General features: G+C 51.9%; 2 protein-coding genes across 2 annotated transcripts in view; both read right to left on the bottom strand.

Annotated features, from left to right (window-relative positions):
- LOC119108373 (uncharacterized) overlaps nucleotides 1-9,552 on the bottom strand; it is a 15,146-nt gene extending 5,594 nt beyond the window's left edge. The window contains exons 1-12 of the mRNA XM_037231949.1: nucleotides 9,547-9,552; nucleotides 9,184-9,309; nucleotides 9,102-9,150; nucleotides 8,253-8,392; nucleotides 7,618-7,749; nucleotides 7,369-7,551; nucleotides 5,787-5,874; nucleotides 5,008-5,168; nucleotides 4,434-4,571; nucleotides 3,959-4,072; nucleotides 2,915-3,029; nucleotides 2,209-2,469 (exon numbers count right to left, since the gene is read on the bottom strand). Coding sequence (XP_037087844.1) covers nucleotides 2,209-2,469; nucleotides 2,915-3,029; nucleotides 3,959-4,072; nucleotides 4,434-4,571; nucleotides 5,008-5,168; nucleotides 5,787-5,874; nucleotides 7,369-7,551; nucleotides 7,618-7,749; nucleotides 8,253-8,392; nucleotides 9,102-9,150; nucleotides 9,184-9,309; nucleotides 9,547-9,552 — 1,513 coding nt within the window. The remainder of the gene's footprint in view (nucleotides 1-2,208; nucleotides 2,470-2,914; nucleotides 3,030-3,958; nucleotides 4,073-4,433; nucleotides 4,572-5,007; nucleotides 5,169-5,786; nucleotides 5,875-7,368; nucleotides 7,552-7,617; nucleotides 7,750-8,252; nucleotides 8,393-9,101; nucleotides 9,151-9,183; nucleotides 9,310-9,546) is intronic.
- A 7,160-nt stretch (nucleotides 9,553-16,712) lies between these two features.
- LOC119108372 (vacuolar protein sorting-associated protein 41 homolog) lies at nucleotides 16,713-21,569 on the bottom strand. The gene is made up of 4 exons (XM_037231948.1): nucleotides 21,450-21,569; nucleotides 18,603-19,313; nucleotides 16,929-18,497; nucleotides 16,713-16,844 (listed from the first exon to the last, which is right to left on the bottom strand). The coding sequence occupies exons 2-4, from the start codon at nucleotides 19,251-19,253 to the stop codon at nucleotides 16,713-16,715; spliced, it is 2,352 nt and encodes a 783-aa protein (XP_037087843.1). The 5' UTR covers nucleotides 19,254-19,313; nucleotides 21,450-21,569.
- Between the last annotated feature and the right edge of the window lie 5,322 nt (nucleotides 21,570-26,891).

Here is a 26,891-nt window from a genome sequence, read left to right as displayed (position 1 = left end):
AGTCACGGCGTGCTATATATCAAGGGAGAAATGCGCTCAGCAATGTCTTCGATTTCTCGTACTGCAAAGCAAAATGTCCCCAGCTATGTCAGCGGCCATTCCATGTTCCCACACCAAATCACAGTCTCTTTAGCCGGCGATGCGTGTCAGGTAAGTAAGTTCTTCTGAACTTGTGCTTCGTGGAGCCGTGGACCATTGAGCCCTAGTACAAATTTAGGTAATTCCTCGCTGACCTGGGGCGGATAAACACGGCAGGCGAGAAGACGACGAAGAAACGAGGAAGAGAGGTATATGGATTTTCGCCGCTGATCAGCTTCTGCGTGGTGAGTGAGTAGACAACATAATTTTTCAGCACATCTCGGAATATCCCCTTACCAAAAAAGAACTAGGGCTAAAGATTTGGATGCGTTTTTTTCGGAAGTGTCTTTCTTCCCTGAACTCTTCGTCTTTGCTTCAAATTCACGCGCAGACTAGTCTGTGGTTGCCTTATCCTTTAATGGGGCTTACTTAATTCATCACACACCTTGCTTTACATCTAGGAGGCCTTCACGCAGACTGCAAGTAATGTTTCAACTAACCCCGATGTCCGACGTGCTGCCTTAACTGTGCCAGCATCGGTCACCCTCGCCGTCTGTAACACCAGACGAAATTTCTCGTTCTTTTCGGCCTTCTCCATTAATCGATGTGACATGCCTCATCCAGGAAACCCGCAACCCGCCACGGTACCTTGTCGTTTAACACACGATCGGGCGAGGCGACAATTTGACCCCGCAGGTTTTTCAGAATAATTTCTGAGCAGCGCAGCGGAGCCGTGCCAAACTTTGCAGAGCTGTAACCGATCACATAGCCGATCTTTTCGCTTCAGATCTTACATGCATCTTGTACGGTCGTTGATCCACGGCAAGTCAAAGTCAGGCCATGGCTTCAGCGAAGGCATTTCCTAGGGAATCGTTCAATGTGGTGCAACAGCGGAGTGTTACACGAAGCCATACATCTTTGAGGCGGTTTCCTTGAACTCTAGACAAGTTAAGTTAGTATTACGACTAACTGCAATACTCTTGGGTAAGGTAGGATGGGAAGGCAGAGGCCAAAGCCGAATTGTATTTTCCTAGACACCTTGCTTTGAGATGTACTTTTTGACGTTCATTTCCAATTTCTTGATCACAGGAAGGCCAACACATGTGTCATTTCAAGTAAGAAGTGGTCAGTGACCCAGAAAGACACCTAGCAACCTTTCGTTTTTAGCCGCGTACCGCATAGCGCAATTCATGACGATTTTTGAAATTCAAAACTAAAGCAATCTCGCAGGTTTTTAGCCACTGTCGCTTTCTGAAGATCAACTACGGTCACTGCCCGGAAATGAACACTGGTAACCATTAGCTTAGTAGAGATATGCAGGTTAAATGTAGTTGCATAAGTAGGTCTGAGGGAACATAGGACATTAATCTGGAGCTTGACCTTATTTAACTTCAAAATTTGAACCAGGTGAGTTCAGGCACAAGCCTACGCATCTTGCGAATTTGGAGCTCTAACTCTCAAAATATTTGAGATATTAGGGGTCATACTGACCCCACCCCGGCCGCTAGCCGGGCGGCGCCGCATGCAACCAGTCACCCGGGCTCGTGTTAAAAAGATTACAACGAAAAGTTGTGTTTGACGCAAGACGTCAGTTGTAAAATAATGAGTGTCCTGTGATGGACACAGTGCCATGGGAGCCAAAACGCAATCCGATTACGATGCTGGGTCTTTTTCAGCTTTTCAACACGATTCCCACGCGTTTTGAACGCTCAGAAGTTCCTCCAGCTGTTCATCTTAAGTATCCTGAACAGCACATAGTGACAATAAAATACATGCCTTCAATGGCCGCCTTTTGGATCAACAAGTGCAATGCCTGTCGCCAGCCTACGACTTTGTGCGTAGGAACCGTTTAAAACCACCGCTCACGACGGCAGCACGACAGAAAGCCAAATTAAAGTCCTTCCCCGAACAATTAAACACAATCCCAACAACTATGCCGGGGAGTAGGGACTCCGGGGATAAAACAGCACCGGGAACTCCGGTCGAGCGTGGAATGCATGTCGGCACGACCGGCTGAAAAGCAGGCCCGGCGGAGCAAACGAGAGCAGACAATGCCGTTAGGCCGACGCCGCCGCGACAGGAGAACCTGCCAAGTAGCGGGGACGTCAGCTGGCACCGGCAGCCACTCACTCAGCCGTCGCAGTTTGCAGCGCCGCTCGTGCTCCCGGAACTTGCTGCGGCCCGTCATCTCCTGGTGGCAGATCTGGCAGACGTAGACGACACTGAACTCGGTGGCCGCAGCCAGCTGCTGCCGCTGCTCCGCTGTCAGCTCCGCGCACATGATGCACGGACAGTCCGGGTCAGCCGTCCGTGGTGGCCCGTCCTCGTCGTCGCCGCTATCGTCGTTCGCCTCTGCGGCGTCCGTGTGGACCGGTCCCGTCTCCTGGTCGGCTGGCGGCGAGCGGAGGTCGCGATTAGTGCGGAGTCACGGGTCGTCGTCGGCGACGTCGTTGGGGCTTTCCGACGCGCCCAGCTGGGGACGCTATATGGCATCGCTTGGCTCTCACTCTGGCAGGAAGCGCAGGCACCCTGGAGAGTCGCACCCCGTACCTCTGGTTTCCAGACGTGTAGCGATTAACGCAGACTTGTTAACCACTACACTATCGACACCCCAGGAGCCACGGGTCAGACTGTAGCAACGGGTCAGCCTTAAGACAAGGGCCAGATTATCTGACGGGAAAACGACATGGGACACGGGTCAGCGACCGCCCGCGCTCACTACCCGGACTCTCCCCTGAGGCGACTCGCGAGCGGCGTCTAGCCAGAAGTCTTCAGGAACGTGCCGCGGGGTCAGGCCCACAGTTCACCGACAGCAGGCACCCAGATAAGGTATTACCCTGCGACGCGGCGGGCGGGTGTTCCTCTGGGACCCGCTCCTGGTCCGGGGCGCCGTCGCCATCCATGCCTGGCGGCTTGTCTGAAGACACCTCTACAACTTGGATCGGCTGGTTCTGGAGACATCCAATGAATATAAAGATCAATGATTTTGTCACATAGGTAACTGTGTACAAAGTAGCGTAGTGTATATATTATAAGATTAACCGCATTAAAACCTTTATGCTTCGCAGTTCCGATAATTCCGCACAAAGCCAATCTTAGACGGGCATGTTGCGCAACGCATAACATCACAGCTAAACATGAAAATCTACAAACCACACTCCGCAAGCCCAGGAACTAAGTTATGATCAACAACATAACCAGACTAAAGGCATCGCAAATAACGAAAAACACTGGGAGATTGCCAAGCGGTGACGCAGCTAGTTTCTGCATTGGGGTGGACAGGGGACTGGCTAGTCCAGACAAGCCCGAATCCAGGGGACGTTTGACCACGTGTGTGCCTGTGTGGGTTACCATATGAAGACGGACACACCGCCCAGTGGCTGGGCGGTGCGTCGTCGCACTCGGCGCGTGACGCCTGGCACGTCACAGCGAGCGTGCGACACCTGACACGTCACAGTGAGCGTGCGACACCTGACACGTCACAGTGAGCATGTGACGCCTGACGTCACAGTGAGCATGTGACGCCTGGCACGTCACAGTGAGCGTGCGACACCTGACACGTCACAGTGAGCGTGTGACGCCTGACACGTCACAGTGAGCGTGTGACGCTTGACACGTCACAGTGAGCGTGTGACGCCTGACACGTCACAGCGAGCGTGTGACGCCTGACACGGACACATCATCACAGCGAGCGGGTGACGCCTGACACGTCACAGCGAGCGTGTGACGCCTGACACGTCACGGCGGGCGTACAGACTGCTCAGCGTGTGACAGTCAGCGTGCAGCTGTCGGGTGGACCATGACTATCTGGCAGTGGGCGGGCGTTACCCTCCCTCGTCACCGGCGACTGCCGCGGCGCGCGCGCACTGGGCACCCGTACCTCGGGCGGGTTGGGCAGCTTGGGCCGGCCGCGGCGTCCCTTGGCCTTGCCCCGCTCCGAGCGGTGGTAGGTGCGCCGCGGAGGCCGGTTCGGATCCGCCCGGTACTTGGCTTGCTGAAACGGAGCGTGTCGGCGATCAGCGCTGCCACACGCCTCGGCTCTGCCGTATCGCTATCCTCAAAGTCAAGAAAGGTCTAGTGAACTTGCTTGTGCGTTCCACACCGCACGCAGAGTCGCGCACCCACCAGATCGTGATGACACGTGCGAATTCTCTGCACAACGTGTGCTAACGCCAGCTCCCAAGTACACAACTGCTAACAATAGCCAGACTGCGGCTGGTGCAAGGCTCACCTAGGCTGTGACATGTGGAGAGATAATGTACAAAGACGACGGCTGCAGCCACTTCGCAGCACGCGTCAGCCGAGCGTGCTGCCTGTGGGGGGGGGGGGGGGGAGGGGGGCAGCGGCCGTCTCACCATGTCAGGGATGACGATGACCCGGGGAGGCCGGCTCGTGGCGTGCACAGCCGTCGCCACGTAGGCGTTGCGTCTGATGGCGATGCGCGCCGACCGCTTGGTCTCGGACGGCACGGTCAGGTCTGTCAGCTGCTCCAGCTGCGGCAGGACGGCGGTAATAGGGGGGAGAGGGGCGAGGTCAGAGGCGGCCAGACGCGGACACGCTCGCGTCGGACGCGACAGACAGCTTGGTGCCGGCAAACCAGACAGACAGTTTAATGCAGGACACGCGCATCGACAGGTCAGCGTTCGTGCGCTCTGGCGTCGGACTTTCTTCCCAGAAAGATTATGGTGCGAAATAAGGCCGGGGCGCCGATTTCAGACGTCACCGCTATTTCACACCAGCGGACACGTGTTCTCAAACAAGAAAAATGGTTTCACAGCCGGCACTTGTCCCACAGATCATCAACCGCTGAAGCGAACACCACTCCCGACCACCGACGGACGGTACCCCCCTTCGCACGTCCCTCCCCCCCCCCCCCGCACAAGCTCCGCTACTACGCCGCCCGCGTCGCCGGCCGCCGACTCCACTGACCGACGGCGCCTGCTCGTCGTCCGAGGCCCAGGTGCGCGGCGGGCGCGGACGGCTGCTGCCGTGGCGCACGTCCAGCACCGGCGTCCACTCCTCCTGCACCACGTCCGTGCCGAAGTTGGCCCACGGACTCGGGTAGGCCGGCTCCTTCTTCGCCAGCGGCCCTGAGCCGGGGCACGCGACGGTCGTCAGGCGGAACAAGGCTCAGCACAAGTAATCACAGCGATTAGTAGCGCTGCCACCGGGCACAACGGTTGCTGCGCAGCAGGAACACAATGGACGGAAGCCGGCGTCGCACTCATAACCGACCAGCGGCGGTGCGCGGTGTTAGTGGCAGTGGTGCGTAAAGGCGCAGCCGGCAACCCGGGGCATAGCGAAGGCGCTTCCCGAGACGGATGATGTAAAGCAACTAATGCGGGGAAGCTCGATTGGATTTTCCACGCGAAGTCACGCATCACCGAGATTGATCTCCATCACAAATACTTGCCATACGGTAACATTGGAAAGTGCAGCACATGAGAACTCTGCGCTTTAACAAAGGTTACTTATGATACGAGGCTAATGAACTCAATTGCAGTACACCTCAACATGTACATGACAATCTATCTAGCGGACAAGACCAACTTCTTTTTAAGGATATCCAGCATAGGCACCCGGCTGCGGCCACCAAACCCCCTCTTTAGGAAGCACACCACCGAGAGGGCCGCACTACCCCACACTCTGTCACCAGCCAGCCGTCCAGCCCGCGGCCTGGTCGGCGGCGGCGCGCCGGCCCAACTCACGGCCTCGTTTGCGCCTAGAGACGCCGCGGCCGTGGCCTGTCTCTCCCAGCCGCGCCGCTACGATGTTGCGGAGGTGTTGCGACGCCGACTGCGGACAGCGGACCGGTGACGTCACAAGGGGAGATCACGGGAGGTGGCGGCACAACTAGCGATTCTCATAACGGGCCAAGCAGTGTCAGCAAGCTCTGACGATAGGGAGACCGGCGGAATTGAGCGGCGCACGCAGTCGAGAACTGGCAGCGCCGGCCAACATCGACAGTCGAGAACTGGCAGCGCCGGCCGACACCGACAGTCGAGAACTGGCAGCGCCGGCCGACACCGACAGCCGAGAACTGGCAGCGCCGGCCGACACCGACAGTTGGGAACTGGCAGCACCGGCCGACACCGACAGCCGAGAACTGGCAGCGCCGGTCGACACCGACAGCCAAGAACTGGCAGCGCCGGCCGACACGGACAGTCAATAACTGGCAGCACTGGCCGACACGGACAGCCGGGAACTGGCAGCACCGGCCAACGCCGACAGTCGAAAACTGGCAGCACCGGCCGACACCGACAGCCAAGAACTGGCAGCGTCAGCAGACACCGACAGCCGGGAACTGGCAGCGCCGGCCGACACCGACAGCCCAGAACTGGCAGCGCCGGCCGACACCGACAGCCGAGAACTGGCAGCGTCAGCAGACACCGACAGCCGGGAACTGGCAGCGCCGGCCGACACCGACAGCCGAGAACTGGCAGCGCCGGCCGACACCGGCAGCCGAGAACTGGCAGCGTCAGCAGACACCGACAGCCGGGAACTGGCAGCGCCGGCCGACACCGACAGCCGAGAACTGGCAGCGCCGGCCGACACGGACAGTCAATAACTGGCAGCACCGGCCGACACCGACAGTCGAGAACTGGCAGCACCGGCCGACACGGACAGTCAAGAACTGGCAGCACCGGCCGACACGGACAGCCGGGAACTGGCAGCACCGGCCAACGCCGACAGTCGAAAACTGGCAGCACCGGCCGACACCGACAGCCGAGAACTGGCAGCGTCAGCAGACACCGACACCCGGGAACTGGCAGCGCCGGCCGACACCGACAGTCGAGAACTGGCAGCGCCGCCAAGGGATGGCGTATACCGGTATTGGCCTCGTCACAATGAGACTCACATCGCTGGAGAATCAATTGCTCCGGACGCATGGGACGTGTGACGGAGATAGTGCGTAGTCATAGGGAGGGCACGACAGGGGCAGCCAAACCATATGTCAGAAGTTCTAAAAAAAAAACACTTTTGAAACTATGATCATCAAGAACAACGTCGATTGCACCTTAAAACGGCAAAATCAGCGACCTATATCTTCTCATGGTACTAATGCATTTTCTATACACTCCGTTTGGTGACAACATCTGGTGCTCAACGCAGCACCAGATAGCAAACAACAGAGCGAGCGGAATGGAGAGCACCCGTATGCCGACGAGCAGACGAAGACGGACAAGACAGCACAAACAAAACTCGACATCGGCGACCAAAAGCCCTTCAAACCTGCAGCACACGACCACACCCAGCACCGCCTCAAGTCACACCCCCTCGCCCTCTCACCGCTTGCAGCGGACTGGGTTTGTCGCACTGGTTGACGAGCGTGGCGCAGACGGGACAGAGTCCGTCAGCAGAGCTGACGGTCAGCTCGCGCTGCACGGTGTCGGCCAGCAGCTCGGCCAGCGGTGTGTCCGAGTGGCGCGTGCGGCCCGACATGAGCGAGGCGAGCAGCTCCGGCGCCGGCCGCTCGCCGCACACGTAGCACGCGCCCGACGGCACCGCCTCCGCCTCCGCCTCCGGCTCCGCCCCCGCCTCCGGCTCCGGCTCGGGCCCAGGCTCCGGGTCAGGCTCCAGCTTCAGCTCCAGCTCCGGCTCCGGCCCCGCCTCCGGATCCGGTTCCGCCCCCGGCTCCGGCTCCGTCTCCGGCTCCGGCTCCGCAGGCTCCTGCAGGTCGGCGGATTGTCACGGCGTAAGCCCCGAGAGGCACTTATGCGCTTATGTGCATTAGCAACGCATCGTCCTGGGCTTACGGCGCGTCACTTACGACACGTTTACACGGCTACGATCCGATTATGGCACTGCGTACAAATGCGGGCACGACAGAAACCTAGTAAAGACACTGTTTGCGCCAGTGCATTATTCTCAGAGGATGACGTTGTTGACAACAGGCAGCGGATCAAAACGGACGACGCCCGAGCACGAGAACGACGCAAGGATCAACGGACAAACCGGGCCACCGTACCGAACTGGCGCATTGCCTCCGTGTCGCACCATCCGCGACAACGAAGGCATCTCGCTTCAACTTACGTCCCGTGCGACGACAAATATTTACAACGAATCGCCATGCACCATAATCGGTGTACGTGATGAGTCCATCCCCTCCCAATCACAGTGACTCAGATCCCGCCCTCGAGCGGACTGAGGAGTGCCCGGCGCGGCGGCCGCACCTGGCCGGCGTCCGGCGCCTCCTCGGTGGTCACGTTCTGAATGACGATGTGCTGGTCGGCGACGCCCTGCTCGACCACTGCGTTGCCCTCGGTCAGGATCATCTCCATGGCGTCCTCCACGGTGTAGTCCTGCTCCGCGCCTGCAGGGCGGCAGCCGCTCGTCACGCGCTGCCCGTGGGGCTGCCGTGTCACAGCAGGTGACACGGCGCACGGGACCGACTGGCGCGGCGCTGGTCCTGTATCTTCGCGGCCATCCTTTCGTGGTCGGTGGACAGTCACAGGTGTCGCCAATCAGGCGTGAGGGATTCTCGACATCCTACGACGGCAGCCGAGACGACAGAACGGCTACAATAAGCAGGTATTGCAAGTTTTTGAAGCCACTCTGAGCTGCTTATCTTCCAGGTGGCAGCTACTTGGCCGTCCCACAGACAATTCGTCCAATAAGTCGTTTGATCATCGTCGGAAGACACATCATCAATTTCGTGCTGAGCACTTTTCATTCCCTCACGACCAATGGCCTCCGAAAAGTAACTGTATTGTCCAACTCCTAAGCCCTCACATCGTTCACAGCCCCACGAAGGGCCGTAACATTCGCTTGATGCGTTCAATGCCATGAAAGCAAGCATTAAGTTACAACTTCACAACTGTAGCCAAGGTGCTCTGAAATGTCTTCTTTATTTGGGTCCTGAGATTGCAAAGTTCGATCCAGGGAGATCAGCCTCCAATGTTCTTGCTTGAAACTAAACAGCCATCCCGCATTCCGACTCGTCCACTGACACATGCACACCACGGTGAAGTCATGCGACCTTGTGACGTTGCTTTGAGACGGCGTGCGGCGCCGACACCCACCTGTCTGCTCCGCCGAGATGTAGTGCACCGTGCCGTCCTCGTTCTCCACCTGCAGCAGGCGGATGACGCCGTCCGGACCGGCCGCGCTGTCCGGCACGTGCACCACCACCTGGCCATCCTCCTCCACGACCTCCTCGTAGCGAGCCACGCGCTGCGGCAGCGGCGGCGGCGGCGGCGGCACCGGTGGAGGCGCGATCACCGCCCCCGTCTGCCGGTGACAGACGGCGGCGTGTGTGAGGGGGGCGCTGACATGGTCTGAGGAACACTCACATGCCCTCACGACGCCCGCGCGCGTGTTCGGATGCGGTGCTCGGTGTTCCGAGCGGAGCAGACGCGGCCGACTAAATGAGGGCGTGCGTGCGCCACATATCACATGAGTCAGTTCGCGTTTACTACATAGCGTGCGCGATGTAAAAGTTGCCTACGGCCTCCAAACGTTACCGACGGCCATCGGGTCCTGGCATATACGCATAAAGCGCGTGGGCATCACATGTCAAAATTATGAGAAGCTTATAGTGTTTAGCAAAGGGATTCAGCTTGCTTGGGCTGGTTTGCAATACGAGACTTAATTTGCAGCGTGCGCCAGCTTCCCACTGAACACATTACCAGCTGACTGCGAAATGATTCAAAACGACGGTAGAAACCCCTAATTAACTTACAACCAAAGCTCAAACCCATTCTACCTATACGATCTCACCTTCTCCCACCTACAACACAGCCCTGCGCGAGCGCGCCTAACCGCGTACCTCGTCCGTGTACGGCTTCACCACCACCTTGATGCGGGACTTCTTGGGCGGCGCGCCCGTCAGTCCGGCAGCGTGCAGGCCGAGATCCACCGGGCACGGCACGTCCTCGAAGCATCCCAGCGTGGCGTTGTACCGCTGGAAGGTCGGCTCTGAATGGCACAGGATGGTGTCAGACAGAGTATATATATATATATATATATATATATATATATATATATATATATATATATGTATATATATATATATATATATCTCTCTCTCTCTCTCTCTCTCTTGTAAAGAAAAATGGACATAGATCAGATGTTGATAACAATAATAATGCTTGATTCATGCCACACAAGTTTCTTGTTCTTTGGTGTTTTATGGCACGCTGACTGCAATGGTCTGCTTGCTACTGCAGGATGCACCCACCCAATTTCGCACCTACTTCCATGTGATGACATAGGAGAAAAGGATTCCATCTCTTTTGGTGGAGCTAAGATAAGTTAAGCTGACAAAGTGCTTGTGTTGTCCTTTTCATTTCATAGGTTGTGTTCTTATCATTAGCTAGGAGTATTCAAAACACAGAAGAAATTGTGTGGAATGCTGCAGTTCATATTGCAAGACAATAGGACAATGGTTTGCATAGTCACTTCACCTTTCCATGAGCCAACAATTCTGCAGACACTGCAGCTGTTGATCAGCTACAGTGTCCCACAATTCTGCTCAGCAAATACTCACTGCCAAGCTGTCCATAGCCATGGTCTCCAGAACTGTAGCCAATATCTTTCAGATGACCTCTAGGCTTCTTGTTCCATTTAGCCATTGCAGCCATCTGCAAGAATGCTAAGTGTCATCAATGAAAAATGGCTAAACAACATACACATATTTGCACAGCATTGGTGGATATGAGAAGTCAGAACAGACATAAACTTCTTTGACATTCAGCTTCAGTCTGCTAAAAAGTTGTCATGTTTCATAGCTTGTGCATCACAATGTTGGAATCCAGCCATACTGAGTGGGACATCTCCCCAGCAAAAAAATATGTCATTTAATTGGTGGGGGTCACAGTCCAAACACCAAAAGCTACCACAGTTGCTGAAAGGTAGATAAAACTATGACAAGCTGAAACATATGATTTTCACCACATTTCCCTTTATGTGTGGTAATAAATCATCTCATAACATCAGCTGTTTGCACAGTGCTGACAAAGTATTACCAACACAGGTATGTCAGTTTATCACACAAGAAATACACACTCCAAACAGAACAGCACTTACACAAAATACCTATAAATTCTCAAAAATATCTAAAAATTGATACACATTGGCTCAATGTAGGGGAAACAAACCACACCACACCAGAGGTGAGCTTGGCTTAACACAGGCTGTTAGCTATCCAGATTAAGAACAAATAAAGGTATTAGTGGAAAGTGTCACCAAAAGGGGAATGGACATGAGAGCCATCCCTCAACATTCTGACATGAAAGACCACTCCTTGCCATGTCAGTAAGTACTGTGCATGAGTTCCACTCTACGCCAGCAAGTTTGCCACTGCAGCCTGGGCCAGCCTGGCATGCTGGTAAAAACAGGCAGGGAAGGCTGTTAGCAGGAGTCTGGCAAATGATGTTCCAGTTTCATATAAATAATATATTAGGATATTGTATTCATTCCTTCATATGCACTTTTACAAGATGCTCTGCCAGGTGTGGGCCACTTGGTCTGGTAGAGATCAGACACATGTGAAGAGGTTGGAAATATGACATTTACTAACATCAAAGGGATTGAGCAGTTACTCAAACCTGGTGTCCACCATCATTAGCTACAGTCAAGAAATACCAATGAACAATGATAAGTAAAATCTGGGAGGAACTAACAACTTAAAAGTCATTTCACATTTATCCTGAACCAGATGCTTTTACTGCCAGCATTGAATTTTTAACTGGAAAATTGATCATGCATTTATTTTCTCAAGGTCCTTGCAAGGCACAGAAAGAAAGCAAAATTGGGTTACTTCATTCTCAGCACCAAAACATATGATACAGCTCAACAAACACCACTCAAACTGGCAAATGCCTCAAAGCCTTTTTGCTAAACATAGCTACCTAAATGTTGAAATATTGTTTGTCTTGCCTCGTAACAGCACCCCTTACAACTGACCTGTCAACTCCTCTCCAAACATTATTCCATCAAAATTTCACCATTACATAGCTTCTGTGATAGCTAAAATGACCATTTTATGCTCGGGAATTCCCTTCCATAGAGATTTTACATGCTGAGCTGACGTGAGACTCTGTTTGCTAACTGTTTCTGGCCTTCTTTGCGCCCATGTACTGTGTATGGCTTTGGTGGGCAGTAACTGTTTCAAGCCTTCTTTACACCCATGTACTGTGTACAGCTTTGGTGGATGTGGAGGTGTACAGCAGCATGTAATAAGCATCCTATAAGGCAATTGATGCAACATACCACATGCTTCTGAAACAGTGTATGGATCTGTCTAGCAACAAAACCACTGGTTGTTACAGTAGTTTTATTGTCACTGGTTATAACCACTGGTTGTAAAACAAGTTGTATCTGTGCTTGCTTTGGTGTATTGATGCTGTAAGGAAATATAACAAACATACTGTGTAGATTTACTCGCAGACCTGACCAGGCAACCAGGGGATTGTGCATAAGACCCCATCTCCTGGGGCAATTCACGCATCCTGAATGGTAACTACTGGATGTGTGAGCTTATTGAACATAATGTGTGTAATAGAATGGTATGTGCTATTCCCTACTGCTGGGCATACAGACCTCCACATGGAATCACACACACTTGGGCAGCCCCTGTCTCACTTGTGCTGAAAGTGGTAGTGACTCAAGTTGTATAAGGGGTGGTGACCTCCCATCAAACTCAGGACTGAGATCTACTGCTTACTCAGATGTCACTGCTATGCTGGATGACTAATGCACTAGTGACTAGGGTGCCAGGCCCGCATACAATAAATTGATATCTGTATCAACCCTACAGTTATGGACACAAGCCATGTCTTTGATGGCATATGTTATGAACTTTGTGTTTGGTGTATTAACGTCGGAGCATAGCTCAACGAGCGATTCATACTGCCGAACCGGGCGCCAACCGCAGAATCAGGCCTTTGCAGTCCACTTCAAAGGTCCGTAGCTGATTTAAGTTCGTTCAAACGCACGTAACTTGTGATTCAGGGGTGAGAAATCTCTGACAGCATACAACATTCGCGATTTCACCTCTCTTAAGCATAAAATACGACTAAATCACCATGGGAACTACCTAACCACCCAATAAAGCGTACATGGCCACTATTTCACCTATTTTACCTGCCGCTTTCCCACCACAGCGCTCGGAGCGTTGTTCATGGCGCAGGGTGCTGGCATTTAGGGAGGGACTAAATGGCTGACCAAACCTACTGACAACCAAACGGTCCGTGCCCGTGGCATTGATTGACAACAAACCCTCACCAATCGATGTACCCTAGTCCATATTTTCATTTTTCAGAATGTGGAGATCTTGAGTTAGGTTAAAAGTCACCAAAATACAAAACGGGGGAAGATAGGGTTGCAGACAGTCGATGGCACCAATGGCAACAAATCCAAATTCCGAGTCTAAGGCACCAATCAGAATCAAACCTTAAATCGATGTGCCATGGTCGGTATCTTGTTCCCTCCCAAACATGGTGACCTTAGGTCAATTCAGATGTTGCCATCCCGTTCTGCGCACTCCATTGTCCGCTACAGCCGTAATTTTGCGATCTTGCATTCCACAACCAAATACGTGCGTCACAGCCAAAAGCATGACGCATGTAATAGTTCAAAATATCAAAAACATGAGCCCCATGTCATATTTAAGATACGTAAAAATATCAGATTAATGGGTTAAAAGTAATATTAAAATCATTTAAGACCCCAAAACTATACCATATATCTTATTTAAGGTATTTCGTCATAAGTATTTCCGTAATGACCAGGTCTTACCATATTGATTGTTGCGCTTATGGCTGAGCTGGGACGAATAGACAACCGTAAATCTCACGCTGCCCCTCCGCGTGCGTGAAGACATCAGTTGATTGAAAATAACGCGGTGTGGGCTACGGGGGCTTTCATTGGCTAGAACAAAAAAGGAGCTCCAAAAATGGAATTCAGTTCTACTGAAAGCGCCAATACCAGTAACAAGGAAGCCAGTCTGATAGAGATATCAGCCGATGACAGGGATGATGATAGAAATAAGACTTTCATTCTGCATGGGGAAGATCATACCTTTGGGAATTCCTTGCGATGGATTTTGATGAAAGATAAGGATGTTCAGTTCTGTGGGTACACAATTCCAAATCCTTCACAACGTGAAGTACATCTCCGCATTCAGACTTACAAAAAACCAGCAGTCGAAGTTCTGCGTGAAGCATTGGTGCGTCTGAGTGATCTCACCAGCAGGATAGCAGAGGAAGTGAAGGTATGGTGTGTATGTTTCCACTAGAAATGGAAGCTAATAAAGGAAATGTTTATGATGCAGTGTCTTTTCAGAATGATATGCTTTTAGTTCAGGTAGTGGTTACAGTTTGCACTCACTCACCATTCTTTTAACAGCAGTTAGTTCTACCACCATATAGTTGCTTGCCATTGGAGACAAGCAGATGTCCAGCTTGTGGTCCGCTGCATTTCATGCAAATTAGAAATGGTACCATATGGCTATTAAAGTTAACATACCACAAAGCTCAAATCATCATTATCATGTGTATTATGATGCCTGCCATTTTTAGCATTGGGTGTGCACAGTAGGTATCTACAGTTACTATTGCAAATGGTGCACAAAACAATGTCATTGAAGTGTCTGTTCCTATGTGTATGTGTCTGTAATGCCACACAATTTCTTTTTGCAGAATAAAGCTGAAGCATTCAGATTGCAGCAAGGGAGCTGACTCTTCCATGCTGTCTTAAAAAACAAGTTGGAATTATCAAGATTGCTGGGCCAAGAAGAAGAGCTGCTGCTATGCTTTTTCAATACATGATAGTTGTGTACCATTTGGATGTTGGACACACATGCCATGTTAAAGGTTAGGTCCAGGACAACATATAATTCTGCAAGGAAATCAATGTGCACCAAATTGTATAGTTTGTGTAAAAAATCAGTCACTTCATGCATTCTGTTCACCACATTGACAAGTTCAACTTTCCCCAGTGTTTTTACTCCCTTTTCCATATGTATGCCACATTAAACCTGTGATTGTCTCTGTAAAATGTTTTTTAAACAAGCTCAGTGAATAGGGCTTGCAGGTAGCATGCAGGCAGACTGCTATATGAGAATAGGCTGTGGTCCCCCCAGGCAATATTCTTGAAATTACATAGGATATAGGGGGCACCTGGTCCTGTTCCGTGATACTCTCAACATATACTTTTGAGAACAAGTTCTTTCGGGACCTTTATCACCAGAGACACTTGCAGAGGGTCATGATGTCCCAGGAACTATCATTGGTCCGTGCACACCACATGGAGCACCCAAGCGGTCAATGACTGAAGCACACCGCTTCAGCACATTACATGTGCATCCTCACTGAACGAATTCAGAACTGGGATCGATGAGTTTTATCGGAATATGCCCATCCCCATCTAGCATAGGTATAGTAATGAAACTAAGGCCGACCTCTATGAGGCCTGGGAAAACAGGTCATTTAGCCATAAAAGCTGTCTTGCTAACCAGTCGAGTTAAGATGTCCATAGATGTAGGGGGGTCTCTCCCTCCTACAGATAAACAAAGTACCAGACGATCCAAACCAGCGGCGTCGCTGACGGGAGCTCTCGTGGGCTTTCAGACACCGCCTGCGTCGCCGAACGCCGACAGGAAAGACGGGTGAGATTGCTGAGTGATGCTACTGGGAGATGGAGTGGACGCTCGAGCGCGGCCTATGGTCCACCCGGCCGCGATTGTGGCCCACCCGTCGGATCTCGGGTGGCCGGCTTGGACCACGCCGTCGTCTCAAGCAGTAACGGGGCGGTGTTGCACCCGGTGGATTCTAGTGTCACCCGAGGTCGGGGCTCCACCCAATGTTTTCCTCATGGCTCCAGACGCTATCGAGTTTTGCATGGGTCTGGACTGCCAAAAAGCAACTGACGCAAACAAAATGCACGCAATGCTTTCTGAGCTGCGTCGTGAATATGAACAATGGCTGCTTTGCCTCGTCTTCTCCAACCAAAGCCATGCGGGGAATATTCGCCGAATAGCGGGGGGGGGGGGGGGGGCTGCCGTGTTGCATCTACGCCCACGGGATGCCCAACACTAGTGAACAAGCGGTGATGCAAGAACGGACAGGAGAGGCTGCACGACCATATCAGTCGGGGCGCCCTAAAACAACATAGATCGGAAGGACGTTTAATATACATGGATTGGTTATCAACAAAATGTATGCACAAACGGGCACGCATTTAAGTGTACGCTCACTGTAGTTCATAATAAATGTTCTAGCTCAGTAGCCAAGCTCGCTACACCCCACAATAATAATGCATGTACGACTACCGATCCGCGTTCCACTCAAGCTCGGCCATATCTGCAGCATACCAGCGAGTGGAAGCGGCTGAATGTGGTATGAAACAATTCCGATCAATATTTCTGGAATAGCGAGTAATGTGTATGTGCCCAGCAGTTTTCACTCCCTCAGCTGCAATACGCGTCGCTCGTGTTTTCTCATCGACACGGACACATGACGCCCACGTGCTACTTACGACGCCATTCGTGCGCACACGCTCGTTGCCCTGAACAAGCCCCGCTGTCACGCAGAGCCCACGTTATCACATCCAACTGCAAACGTCTGCTCTGGCGTCACGCGATCCGGTGCGGCCGCCGGGGGCCTCTGGAGACGCGGACGCCGGCAGAGGCCTCAGCGAAAGCCCGCGCGCGGCTCATTGCGGCACACGAGACAGCAGTCGGGCCGGCCGGCCGGCAGGCAGGCGCGATGGAAGCCGTGGCGGCAGTGGAACACCACCAGGTCGACCACCTTGGCCGGATCGCGCTGCAGCAGCGGGCCGCGGCATAGGCAGCACGCGGCCGCCGCCGGCACGGGCACGGCACGCGCGCCGCACTGCCGCCGCCTCGCGTGCAGCAGGAAGCAGTCGCTGACCAAGATGCGCCGGCAGTTTTCCTGCAGGTCCAGCTGCACCTTGTAGTCGTGGAGGATCTGGACGAGCGCGTCGCGCAGGCCCGGGATGGCCAGGCCGTTGTCGATGCGGCGCACGAGGCGACGCGGGTCCACGTGCGTGCCAATGTTGAGCAGCAGCTCCTTCACCATGGCCGGCTGGTCGAGGCAGTAGGCGATCAGGTCGTCCCACAGCTCGGCGTCGTCGTGCTCCTTGCAGAAGGCGATGGCCTTGCGGATGTCCGCCAGCTGGCTCATGATGAGCTGCAGCGCCTCGCGCGTCGCGCCTGTCCGGCCGAGCAAGTAGACCGTCTCGCCGATCAGCGATCGTGTCTGGCACACGTGCAGCGCGCGCTGCAGCGAGTACTCGTCGCTGCCGCGCAGGAACTCGAGCAGCCGTCCGCGCTCGTAGTCCGCGAGCAGCTCCACCAGGCGGTCATGGTACTTGCCGCTCAACTCGCGGTGCCGCTGGTGCAGCCGCCACAGGTAGCGGTAGAGCGTGGCCGGCGCCGCCTCCAGGTCGGCCACGACGCGCTCGGGCGGCGCCTGGTCGGGCCGGTCGGTGAGCAGCTCGACGGTGCGCGCCTCATCGACGCGCGCCAGCGCCGCCGCGCGGTCGGCCACGGCCGCGTGCAGGCCGTGCCTCGCCACCAGCTCGAACACGCCCGCGTGGCCCAGCTTCAGGTAGATGGCGAGTGCCTTGTCGTGGCGGCCCTGGTGCGTGTAGAGCAAGCCGAGCGCCTGCAGCAGGCGCGGGTTGTCGGCGTCGTGGAGTAGCTGCTCGAGCGCCGCGTTCACCACGGCGCCGCAGTGGTACAGGCTCGGCGACCACTCGCGCACCAGCCGCAGGAACTCGTCCTGGTCCGTGCGCATGAAGTTGTACAGCACCATCTCGTAGACGGTCGAGTCGAGCCTGAAGTCGCCGCGCGGCAGGTAGCCGCTGATGGCCTTGAGCTGGCGCAGCGCCGCGAACCGGTACACCTCCTCCTCCCAAAGTGCGCGGCTACGGCCAAAGATCGAGTGACAGAGCGAGGCGGCCAGCTCATAGCGCTCCTCCTGCAGCAGGCTGTCCAGGTACTTGCGGCCGACGTCCTGCAGGCAGTGCCGGCGCACGGCCAGCCCGGCCGCCTGCAGCTGGTGCAGCGCCTCCTCGAAGCGGCCGTGTTCCAGCAGCCAGTCGAGGTGGTCGTCCGTGTCGCGCGGCCGCGCCACGATCACGTCGCTCGGCGCCAGCACGAAGAATGCACCCTCGTCCGGCAGGCAGTCGAGCCGGTACTGGTTGGACGAGAAGTTCTGGAAGCCGCGCACTGTCAGCTCGTCGGTGGAGAGCTCCTGGTAGTCCTCAGGCAGTGGGCGGATGACGCGCACCTGCGGTCGCGGCCGCGGCCCTGCGCCGGTCTCGCTCTGCGTCAACAACACCAGCTCATCGCCGCACGCCGCCAGCCCGCACACGAGGAACTCGGTGTGGAAGATGTGCGTGATCTCCATGTGCGCGGCGGCGGCGGCGGCGGCATCGGTGGCGGCGCGCGGCTCGCGCACCACCGCCATCTGCACGGAGCGCCGCCAGCCGACCAGCAGGTGGCGCGGGCCGCGCCAGAACAGGTGGCAGCGGTGGTTGCCCGGCCGTTCGCCGGCGTCGCAGCGGATCAGGCTGATGACGCGGCGCAGCTCTGTGTGGTACACGCGCACGCCGCCGTCCGACGCCCAGGCGAGCAGCGGGCCGCGCCAGCTCAGCGTCTGCACCGTGCCGTCGCCCTCATGCACCACGGTCGGCCGCAGGCGCGCCAGGAACGTCTTTTCGTGCAGCACCACGCGGCTGTCGCCGACGGCGAAGCGGCGGCCGCCGCCGGCGCGAGCGTACCCTGGGTCCAGGGCTACCGCCTTGACGGGAGCATCGAACGCCAGGCTGTGGCTGTTGTCGCGCGAGTACAGGCCGTGCACGCAAACGGAGCCGTCGTCGGAGCAGCTTGCCACGAACTCCCCGGCGTCGTCGGCGCTGATCTGGTTCACGCAGAGCGTGTGCGGCTGCCGCGCCGGCCGCACGCGGTTCCCCAAGTGGTCAAACACGTGCACGCGGCCTGGGCCCGTGCCGACCAGCACGAGCTTGGGGTGCACGCAGAGGCACGTGGCCGGCTCTTCGGCTAGCAGCAGCGCCAGGTCTGACCCCATGCGCTCGTACTTGAGATGCGGCTCGTCCTGCGGTTCCTCTGACGAGTCCGAGTCGAATGAGCCCGAGTACTCTCCGATGCTGTCGGCGTCGCCCGGCTCGGGGGCCGCCTCGGCCATGGTGACTAGGTGGCGCTGCTACCCAGCGGCGATCAGCGCGTCGCGATGCAGCTGGATCACCTGCCAGGGTCAGGAATGAAACAGCTCATGAATAAGGATGTTGCTGATGTTTGGTGACTTCAAAAATCGTCGAACATCACGAAGTTTCGTTTTCGACCTTTCAAGTTTTAGACGCGTTACGGGCAGTTACTGAGAGCTGCATGAAGACTCCCTGCGTTAGATTTTTCGGTTTGGTTTTCTGGGCTGAGGAGCAAAACCTCGCATTATACCACAGCATGTTAACAAATCCGATTTTCAGATCACAAAACCTGTCATAACATGTTTCGGACCTCGTAAATTTGTGACGATGGGTACGTGTCAGCTGATATAGCACAGCAGGTTTCCAATTAGTGTCAGGTAGCAGGTAAGCCAAAGATGCCCATAAAAATATTTACAGAAAGGACTGGAGAGGGGGTCCAGGTTGCCTGGGTAAAAATGAAGGTATTTCAAAGGGGCAACTTCGCCCATAATCACAAAAGCCTCACTAACCTACAAAGCCCATGAGGCCTTGGCCAATCATACCTCCAGTGCATGGCCCAGTGCAAGCTGTTCATTCATGCCTTGATGTTCCCAGGGAAGTTCATTGTTCAAATTCTGGTCAATAAGTAGCATACAAGGTATATTTTAACCAGGATGAGGTGGCATGCAGGCATTGCATAAGGGGCACACAGACAAAACACAGAGCCAAACAAGCAGAGATGAACAAGACAAAGGAAAACCACCCTGAAATCTGAGCAAGCTTTCTATAAGCCTTGAACCCTTAACATTTTGCCACTGCAAAGATAATGGTGACACCACACTTGATTGCTTCATTATGTGAGTTGGCTATGTTATATTGCATGTCATGTTTAAGATAAAGTGCACATCAACACCAAAGCTGCATGTGATGGTAGTGGACGAACTGAGGTACCCATGCACATATTTTCCAAGCACACAATGGAATGTCTAACACAAAACAACAACAAAACACATATTAGACCTGAAAGGAATGTAAGGTGAGAACTTCAATCGAGCATCCGAGTGTCACTGCATAACATCGATCACTGTTGACTTCATGCTCAACATTGAGTACAATCAGATACAACCCCAGAATAAGGAAGATGTTCATTTAGTTGATGTAGAATCTGTCCTGCAAATACATTTGAGTGAGAGTGAATAAGGGTGAAATGAATTTGTGATCGCATTGTAAAGCTAATAGGCAATGGTCATCCCAAATCTGAATGTGTACAACAATTGGCATCAGTTTTTTGGAGCTAATAGAGGTAGCAACTAGAATCATGAATGCTTGCTTTATCTCTTATAGGACAAATGTATACTCTAATCTGTGCAACTCAGCGATCATTTGATTCCAAACTGTTTTGGAATTCAATTCTATCAGAATTTCTGTGGACAAAGATGGCAGTGATGACCACTTGCTTTACATCTCGGACAAATATATCCCTTAATCCATGTATCTCACACATAAGATTTTAAACTACTCTGGAGATGATCAGTCCATCTGAGTTCATCCCTAAACATACCTGCTCAAGGACTCAAAGCCAGATCAGGCCTAATATATTAAGGCTGAATCAGCCAAGACCCAAGACTGTGTTGTGCTGGTTGGGATTATGGTAGAAATAATAACTGCATAAGTTGTGAGTCAGAGACAGAATTAATTGCACAGATGCAGACCTAATCACATGCCCTCTAGGCAATTAAAATATGACATGTTCAGCAACAGATAAGGGTTATTTATAAACATGCATGGATCAGGGTCCTAACACTATTGCAATGCCTGTAAGGGACACTTTCAAATATGTGTTGCAGGCAACTGAGCCTATATCACTAAATACAGTCTCATATTTTTTTCAAAGGAAAAACATTCAAATTTGGACCTATGCACAGTGGGTCATTTCCCGCAATACTGCAAGCATGTATGAAAATGTATGGGCCATGCCAGATGTATCCAAGACTTATTTATTGTGGTGTAGTCACATCCCTAGTCAATAACTCTGCACATGCACGCACTGCAACAGCACTAGGCATTTAAAGAAATCACGAAAAGGTAGTCGGAGGGACGTATCCCGATCAAGCAGCGGGCACTACACGACATGGCGCACGAACGTCCCCCGATGAGGCACCAAAATGAACGCATGCTGACACTAAGTATGGACAAACCTTTCCACAGGTACCTGTGTACTACGTTTACAAAGTTATGGTTTCCAACAAGCAGCCACCACTCAATTAAACGTCAAACATACCCAGCGACCCCCACCCCAAATCAACACATAACACGCGACACCGCAATCAGCTGTCGTGTCGAAGATTGTTGGCTCCTAGTTGTAGCGCCATCTATTATGCAGCGGTAGCTTTGGCGCCATCTGTAAGGCTTTCGGTCATAAATATGGTTTTAAGAAAACAAATGCACATGGAACACTGCGTATGCATAAAGTGCGTACGCAATTGTTTGTGAACAAACGCAGACGAGGTATAAAATCTGCATAGCAAAAGTTTGCATGCAACGGCTCGCACGCAATTCGCAATGTGCGTGCAAAATGCATAAATTACGTATGGAAAATGATCTTTATTGCTAAAAGTTGGTATGGAAAAGTACTCATGAATAACGTACCACGTACAGAGAAGGCACAATGACTGCAGTTTGCCCCCAAAGCAGAGACCGCAGATAAGGGGGTGGGAAGCACGGGAGGGCAAATTTACTCGCAGTTTTGTACTGACTAATTTTGATTTGCGTCTAAGGCACAAAATGGTCAAATATACGCATCCAAGTCTCCATCGCATTCCTTTAGGTTGAGTGGTCTAATTTCTCATTTTCTACATCAATTGGGGTGTCTTTGAGGTAGAATCATGATTTCAAAATTGTAATGGATCGAATCAACCTGTAAAGCAAAGCAAACGCCAGTACAAGATGGCTCAAATTCGTGCACCGCCAGAAATGGCCTCATTGCGTGACTACTTTAGCGGAACGCATAATAGCATGGTCAAAGGAGTTCTGGACACCCAGCGTCAACGATTCAACGCTGTCTTTTAAGCACACACTCACCAATTTTATGAATAGTGCAGCTACGACGGTTATTTTGTTTTGTGACGGTTCCCTTCTGTCAAACTCGAGCGTTTACCGGCCGGAATAAACCGTTAATTTGTAGATATATAATCATTGCATATATGTTAAGTTAGGCAGTAATAATACCTTTACTCCCCGAAAATATCGAAGAGAATGGAGAGATGGATATAACTGATACTTCGGCTACATGCCTGCGGCGAAACGAATATCAGTATGAAATTGAAATTTTCCTTCCGATCCTACTGGATTTTCTAGATTTTTAACAGCGGGCCACATTTTTTACAGGTCACCAACGTTCAGACGATTAAAGAAGGACACCTGCCAGTCATTACTATGCCACGGTGCATGTGTAATTAAGAATTAAAATGCGCGAAATATACGTATCATTCGGAAGAAACCCAGATGAACAGGTATCATGCATCACGAATCATTCATATATGCAAGCGATTTCAAGTACACGATTGCAAGGAAACAAGCATCACACATCACGCATCGCTTATGCATGCAAACGATTTCAATTAAACGGGCATCGTGTATCACGTGTCAGGCGTCACTCATACATGAACATGATTTTAAGCTAGCACACATCACACATCAAGACACTCATCACACTCGTGTTCTTAGCCATGATGAGCCCCGTACGTTAAGGTCTGGTCAACGACTTCTTACAAGAAAACGTCTTTTCATTTTCCTATCAGGGTGGTCCTGTGCTCCATAGATGAATGAGATTTAAAACGGGTAGCGTCCGCACGTATTCTCTGTTTTGTTTTTAGCGCATCACATGTGCTTATCACATCTCAAACGACTAGGGCGCATGGACTCCCCGACATAGACTTTGTCCCTCCCACGCTTTTCCTACAGTTAACACTTAATTTCTTAAACCACATTTTTGTGCAAACCCTTGAAACGCAGACTTACATAAATGACACATATTGCCTCCAGTGCATTTGGGCTTCAAGATAGAATATTTCACCAGAGGCTGTTTTAGCTTATTGTCGCTTCTTCACTGCGTATGCCGAGTTTCTTTTTCTATTGATATGTTGTTTTATTTTCCAAAGCAAATGCTTACCTTTGTGAGGTAATGTTAAGAACCCGTTGTCCGACAGGGCGTACTTCCGTTTCCCACCACCCATACTCCACGTGTTTCACAAATTAAGTGTGAACTATGTGACAATTATTTGAAGGGCATAGTCTATGTCGGGGAGTGCATGCGCCCTATTCGTTCGAGATATAATGAGTACCGGGGACACACTAAAAACAAAACAGAATACCCCTTTCGGTGACCATTTTTGGACAAAACGCGCTCCGGCTGGAATCCAGGGAGGCACCAACCTTATAGCTCAGTTAGGTCTCAAAGTCATCTACAGAGTACAGGCCCATTCAGACAGGAAAATGAAAGAACCTATTCTTACGAGAAGTCGGTGACCAGCCCTTAATTAAACGTACAGGGTTCATCATGCCTGACTATGTGAGTGTGATGAGTGTCTTGATGTGTGATGCGTTCTAGCTTAAAATCATGTTCATGCATGAGTGACACCTGACACGTGATGGGCGATGCCCGTTTAACTGAAATCGTTTGCATGCATAAGCGATGCGTGATGTGTGATGCTTGTTTCCTTGAAATTGTTTACCTGAAATCGCTTGTATGCATGAATGATACGTGATGCGTAATGCCTGTTTACTTGAATTCCTTCCCATGTACACGTATACTTCGCGTATTTTAATTCTAAGATAGGCATGCACTGTGTCATAGTAATGGCTGGCAGTTGCCCCGCTTGAACCCTCTGAATGTTGGTGACCTGCAAAAATTGTGGCTTGCTTTTAAATAGAACTTGAATGATCCACTAGGATCGGTAGGAAATGTTTTATTTGCTGCCGATATTCATTTCGATAAAGACAGGCAGCCAAAACATCAATACATCCATCTTTCCATTCTCTTGGATATTCTATAAGGAATAATGCTATTGGCATTGTCTTATTTACATACATACTATTCCTCGCAAATGCACTTAAACGCTTATGCGTGTGGGATTACCTCAATCCGACGCATAATGCCCGTCTTTGCCGAGCATACACTGGGCATAGCCGTTTCTGATCTAGTAGCATTGGATATTGACAAGTGGTTGCATGCTTGTTTCGCCAAGAGACGGAGTGTCAATGGCGTTTTGTGTGTGCATTTTTTCGGGACGCATTCAACACCATTCATGGGATTCGCTGGCCGATTCGAACCTTAGACTACCGGGATGCTTAAGGAGAACCGCGTGTGATGTGCTGACTACAAGAGAAGTTCAAATATTGCTCTCGAGATTTCCACTGCAGTTGGAGCGTTGTTGTGCTCCCAAAAGTTCAAGAAAACGAAAACCCCGCTTGCTACCGCTTCAAATACCGTGTTCCCCAATTTTGCCACTGTCACTTGGCGATGCTGCTGCAATGTTTCCGTGTTGGCAGGATCTTTTGTCACTCCGAAACACACTCCGCGAAGCCGATTGGAGTTTTCTTTTGCCGCAGCAGTGAGCGTCGCTGAAAGCTTACTGCATTTCGAGGGTTCCGTTATCGTACCCGTTACAAGTAATTCTTCGTTCGCTGTGTGTGATTTCCAAGCGAGGAGTTTGGGTAACGCATTTGATCATCACCACGGCTCGCTTTTCTCGCCACAACAAATGCATGCATGCATGCATGAATGAATGGGTAAATGAATGAATGAATGAATGAATGGTGACTGCCGGACGTCGGCAACACGCGGCGCTTGCGAGTTTCGACGTTTTACTTCAAGGGAGCACCCCCACCTTTCTGTACTTTTCACTTATTGCGACATCAGACGCGTAAGATTTGAACAGCGATACTAGTTTTATCGAAATCCTGAATAGCTAAGAATTTAGATTTGGAATAGTGAACCCTGCGGGACAAATCCCATTTGGCTCTCTGCTAACCTCTATAAAAGTGACGCGTTTTGCTTGCTTTGCTTTTACGAATGTTTATAATGTTAGCAGCACGCAAATGTGCCAAAATCTTTGAACAATAAATGATACGAAAGGCTAAAACACTGCGTAGACAAAAGATATGCGATCATGAGACTATCAGCACGCGAATTCAACAAAACGTTATACTGAGGTTTCGATGCTCCCCAATGGCTTTTATCGCATCGGGTCTCTTCGCGACGGACTTTGGCTTTAGGAATGAGAGTATCACATGATCCATGTGACGCACTGGTTTAGACTTCAACTGACCAACTTCTCGGTAAAAGGCCCTTGCCCTCTGGGCCAATCACAAACGTTCTTTAATTCGCACCAGTAGAGGTGCACAGCGGTCGTCATGAAGACGGCGGTCACGATTGCATGGAAGAAGCGTACTGCTGTTACAAAGCGTTGGCCACGTAATTTGGACTAGAAAATGATGCAAATTGGTATTTTTATTATGCCTTGACAGTGCTGCAGTGATGCCACCCAGTCTTATCATTAGACGCAGCTAGTCCTGAAGTTTCACTAGAACATGTTTTTGAAACATGCTCCAAAGGCAGGACAGTCCCGTTAAGCTCCATGAACCTATGCTGAGGGGACTAGGCAGTCAAGCAGAAGAGCAAAGGCTATGCAAAAATACAGGAGTGGAGCCTTTGGTACTGCAGCAGCCTGGAGCTCGTTCCTAAATATATCCGTCCGCCGTAATGGTTGGATAAAATGTTGTCATCTACCATCTGAAGCATTTTTGTTCAGTACCATTTGAGGAGCATAGCTAGTGAGCCAACTAAATCGGCATGTTTGCGTGTTTAAGTTAGCAAAACAGTAAACGCAAACTAAAGTTAGCAAAACAGTAAACAAAACAAAACAGTTGAACGCAAATTAATCTAGATAAGTGGGGTGGGGACGGGCAGTTGACATTGTTTGCCCCTCACCTTGAAGTGTGTGTGCCTTCTTGCCCACCTCTATTACTACGTTCATGCCAGTTTGCCTTAACCATAAGCCAGAGAAAATTCATGAATTTGTCGATTGTATAGGTTTCAACCCTGGTTATAATTTTCTATCCATAAGATGCTTCCAACCAACGTTCAAGCAATGCATTTTTGAAGTAGCGTTGGAGTAGTACGTCGGTTAAACTTTCTTATGAATTTTTAAAATAAATTGTATCCGAACCCTTTGAATGGATGGCTTTCTGGGATCAGCGCCCACGCTAAGTAGTGCTTGTTGTGTGAGCCCTGACCCCCACCACCCGATCGCGCAGTTCCATGCGACGGCAGAACTTAGTGGCGAAAGCCTAACGTGCCGCAATGCTCGGCACGGTCCGTCCTGCCCTCTGACGTACAAATGATCTTTAGCGCGACCGCTGCCACCGACCGCAGGCCATACCTGTCAAGGGCAAATAGCGAGCGTCCTAAAGCGACTCGAACCCACCGCGCCACGAGTGGGTGGAGCGGAAGACAGGCGCTCTAACCAACTGAGCCACCGGAATTTGGATTGACTGACGTCATAAAAGGTGGCATTTCAAACGCATCTAACATATCCATTAGTTGGAGTGGGGGGGGGGGGGGTGTATCAAAAATATTT

The sequence above is a fragment of the Pollicipes pollicipes genome, unplaced genomic scaffold (assembly GCF_011947565.3).
Source record: "Pollicipes pollicipes isolate AB1234 unplaced genomic scaffold, Ppol_2.1 Scaffold_6686;HRSCAF=7923_pilon_pilon_pilon, whole genome shotgun sequence".
Lineage (NCBI taxonomy): Eukaryota > Metazoa > Arthropoda > Thecostraca > Pollicipedomorpha > Pollicipedidae > Pollicipes > Pollicipes pollicipes.
This window is presented reverse-complemented; position numbering and strand designations above follow the sequence as displayed.

What these genes read in the sequence shown, in the direction of transcription:
- LOC119108372 (XM_037231948.1), bottom strand. Translation starts at nt 19,253, where the DNA reads ATGGCCGAGGCGGCCCCCGAGCCGGGCGACGCCGACAGCATCGGAGAG. An exon ending in TCAGCCTGATCCGCTGCGAC is followed by an intron (nt 18,498 to 18,602) that starts GCCGGCGAACGG and finishes GTGGTGCGCGAG; the next exon opens with CCGCGCGCCGCCACCGATGC. An exon ending in GCGACTGCTTCCTGCTGCAC is followed by an intron (nt 16,845 to 16,928) that starts GCGAGGCGGCGG and finishes CCGCTGCTGCAG; the next exon opens with CGCGATCCGGCCAAGGTGGT.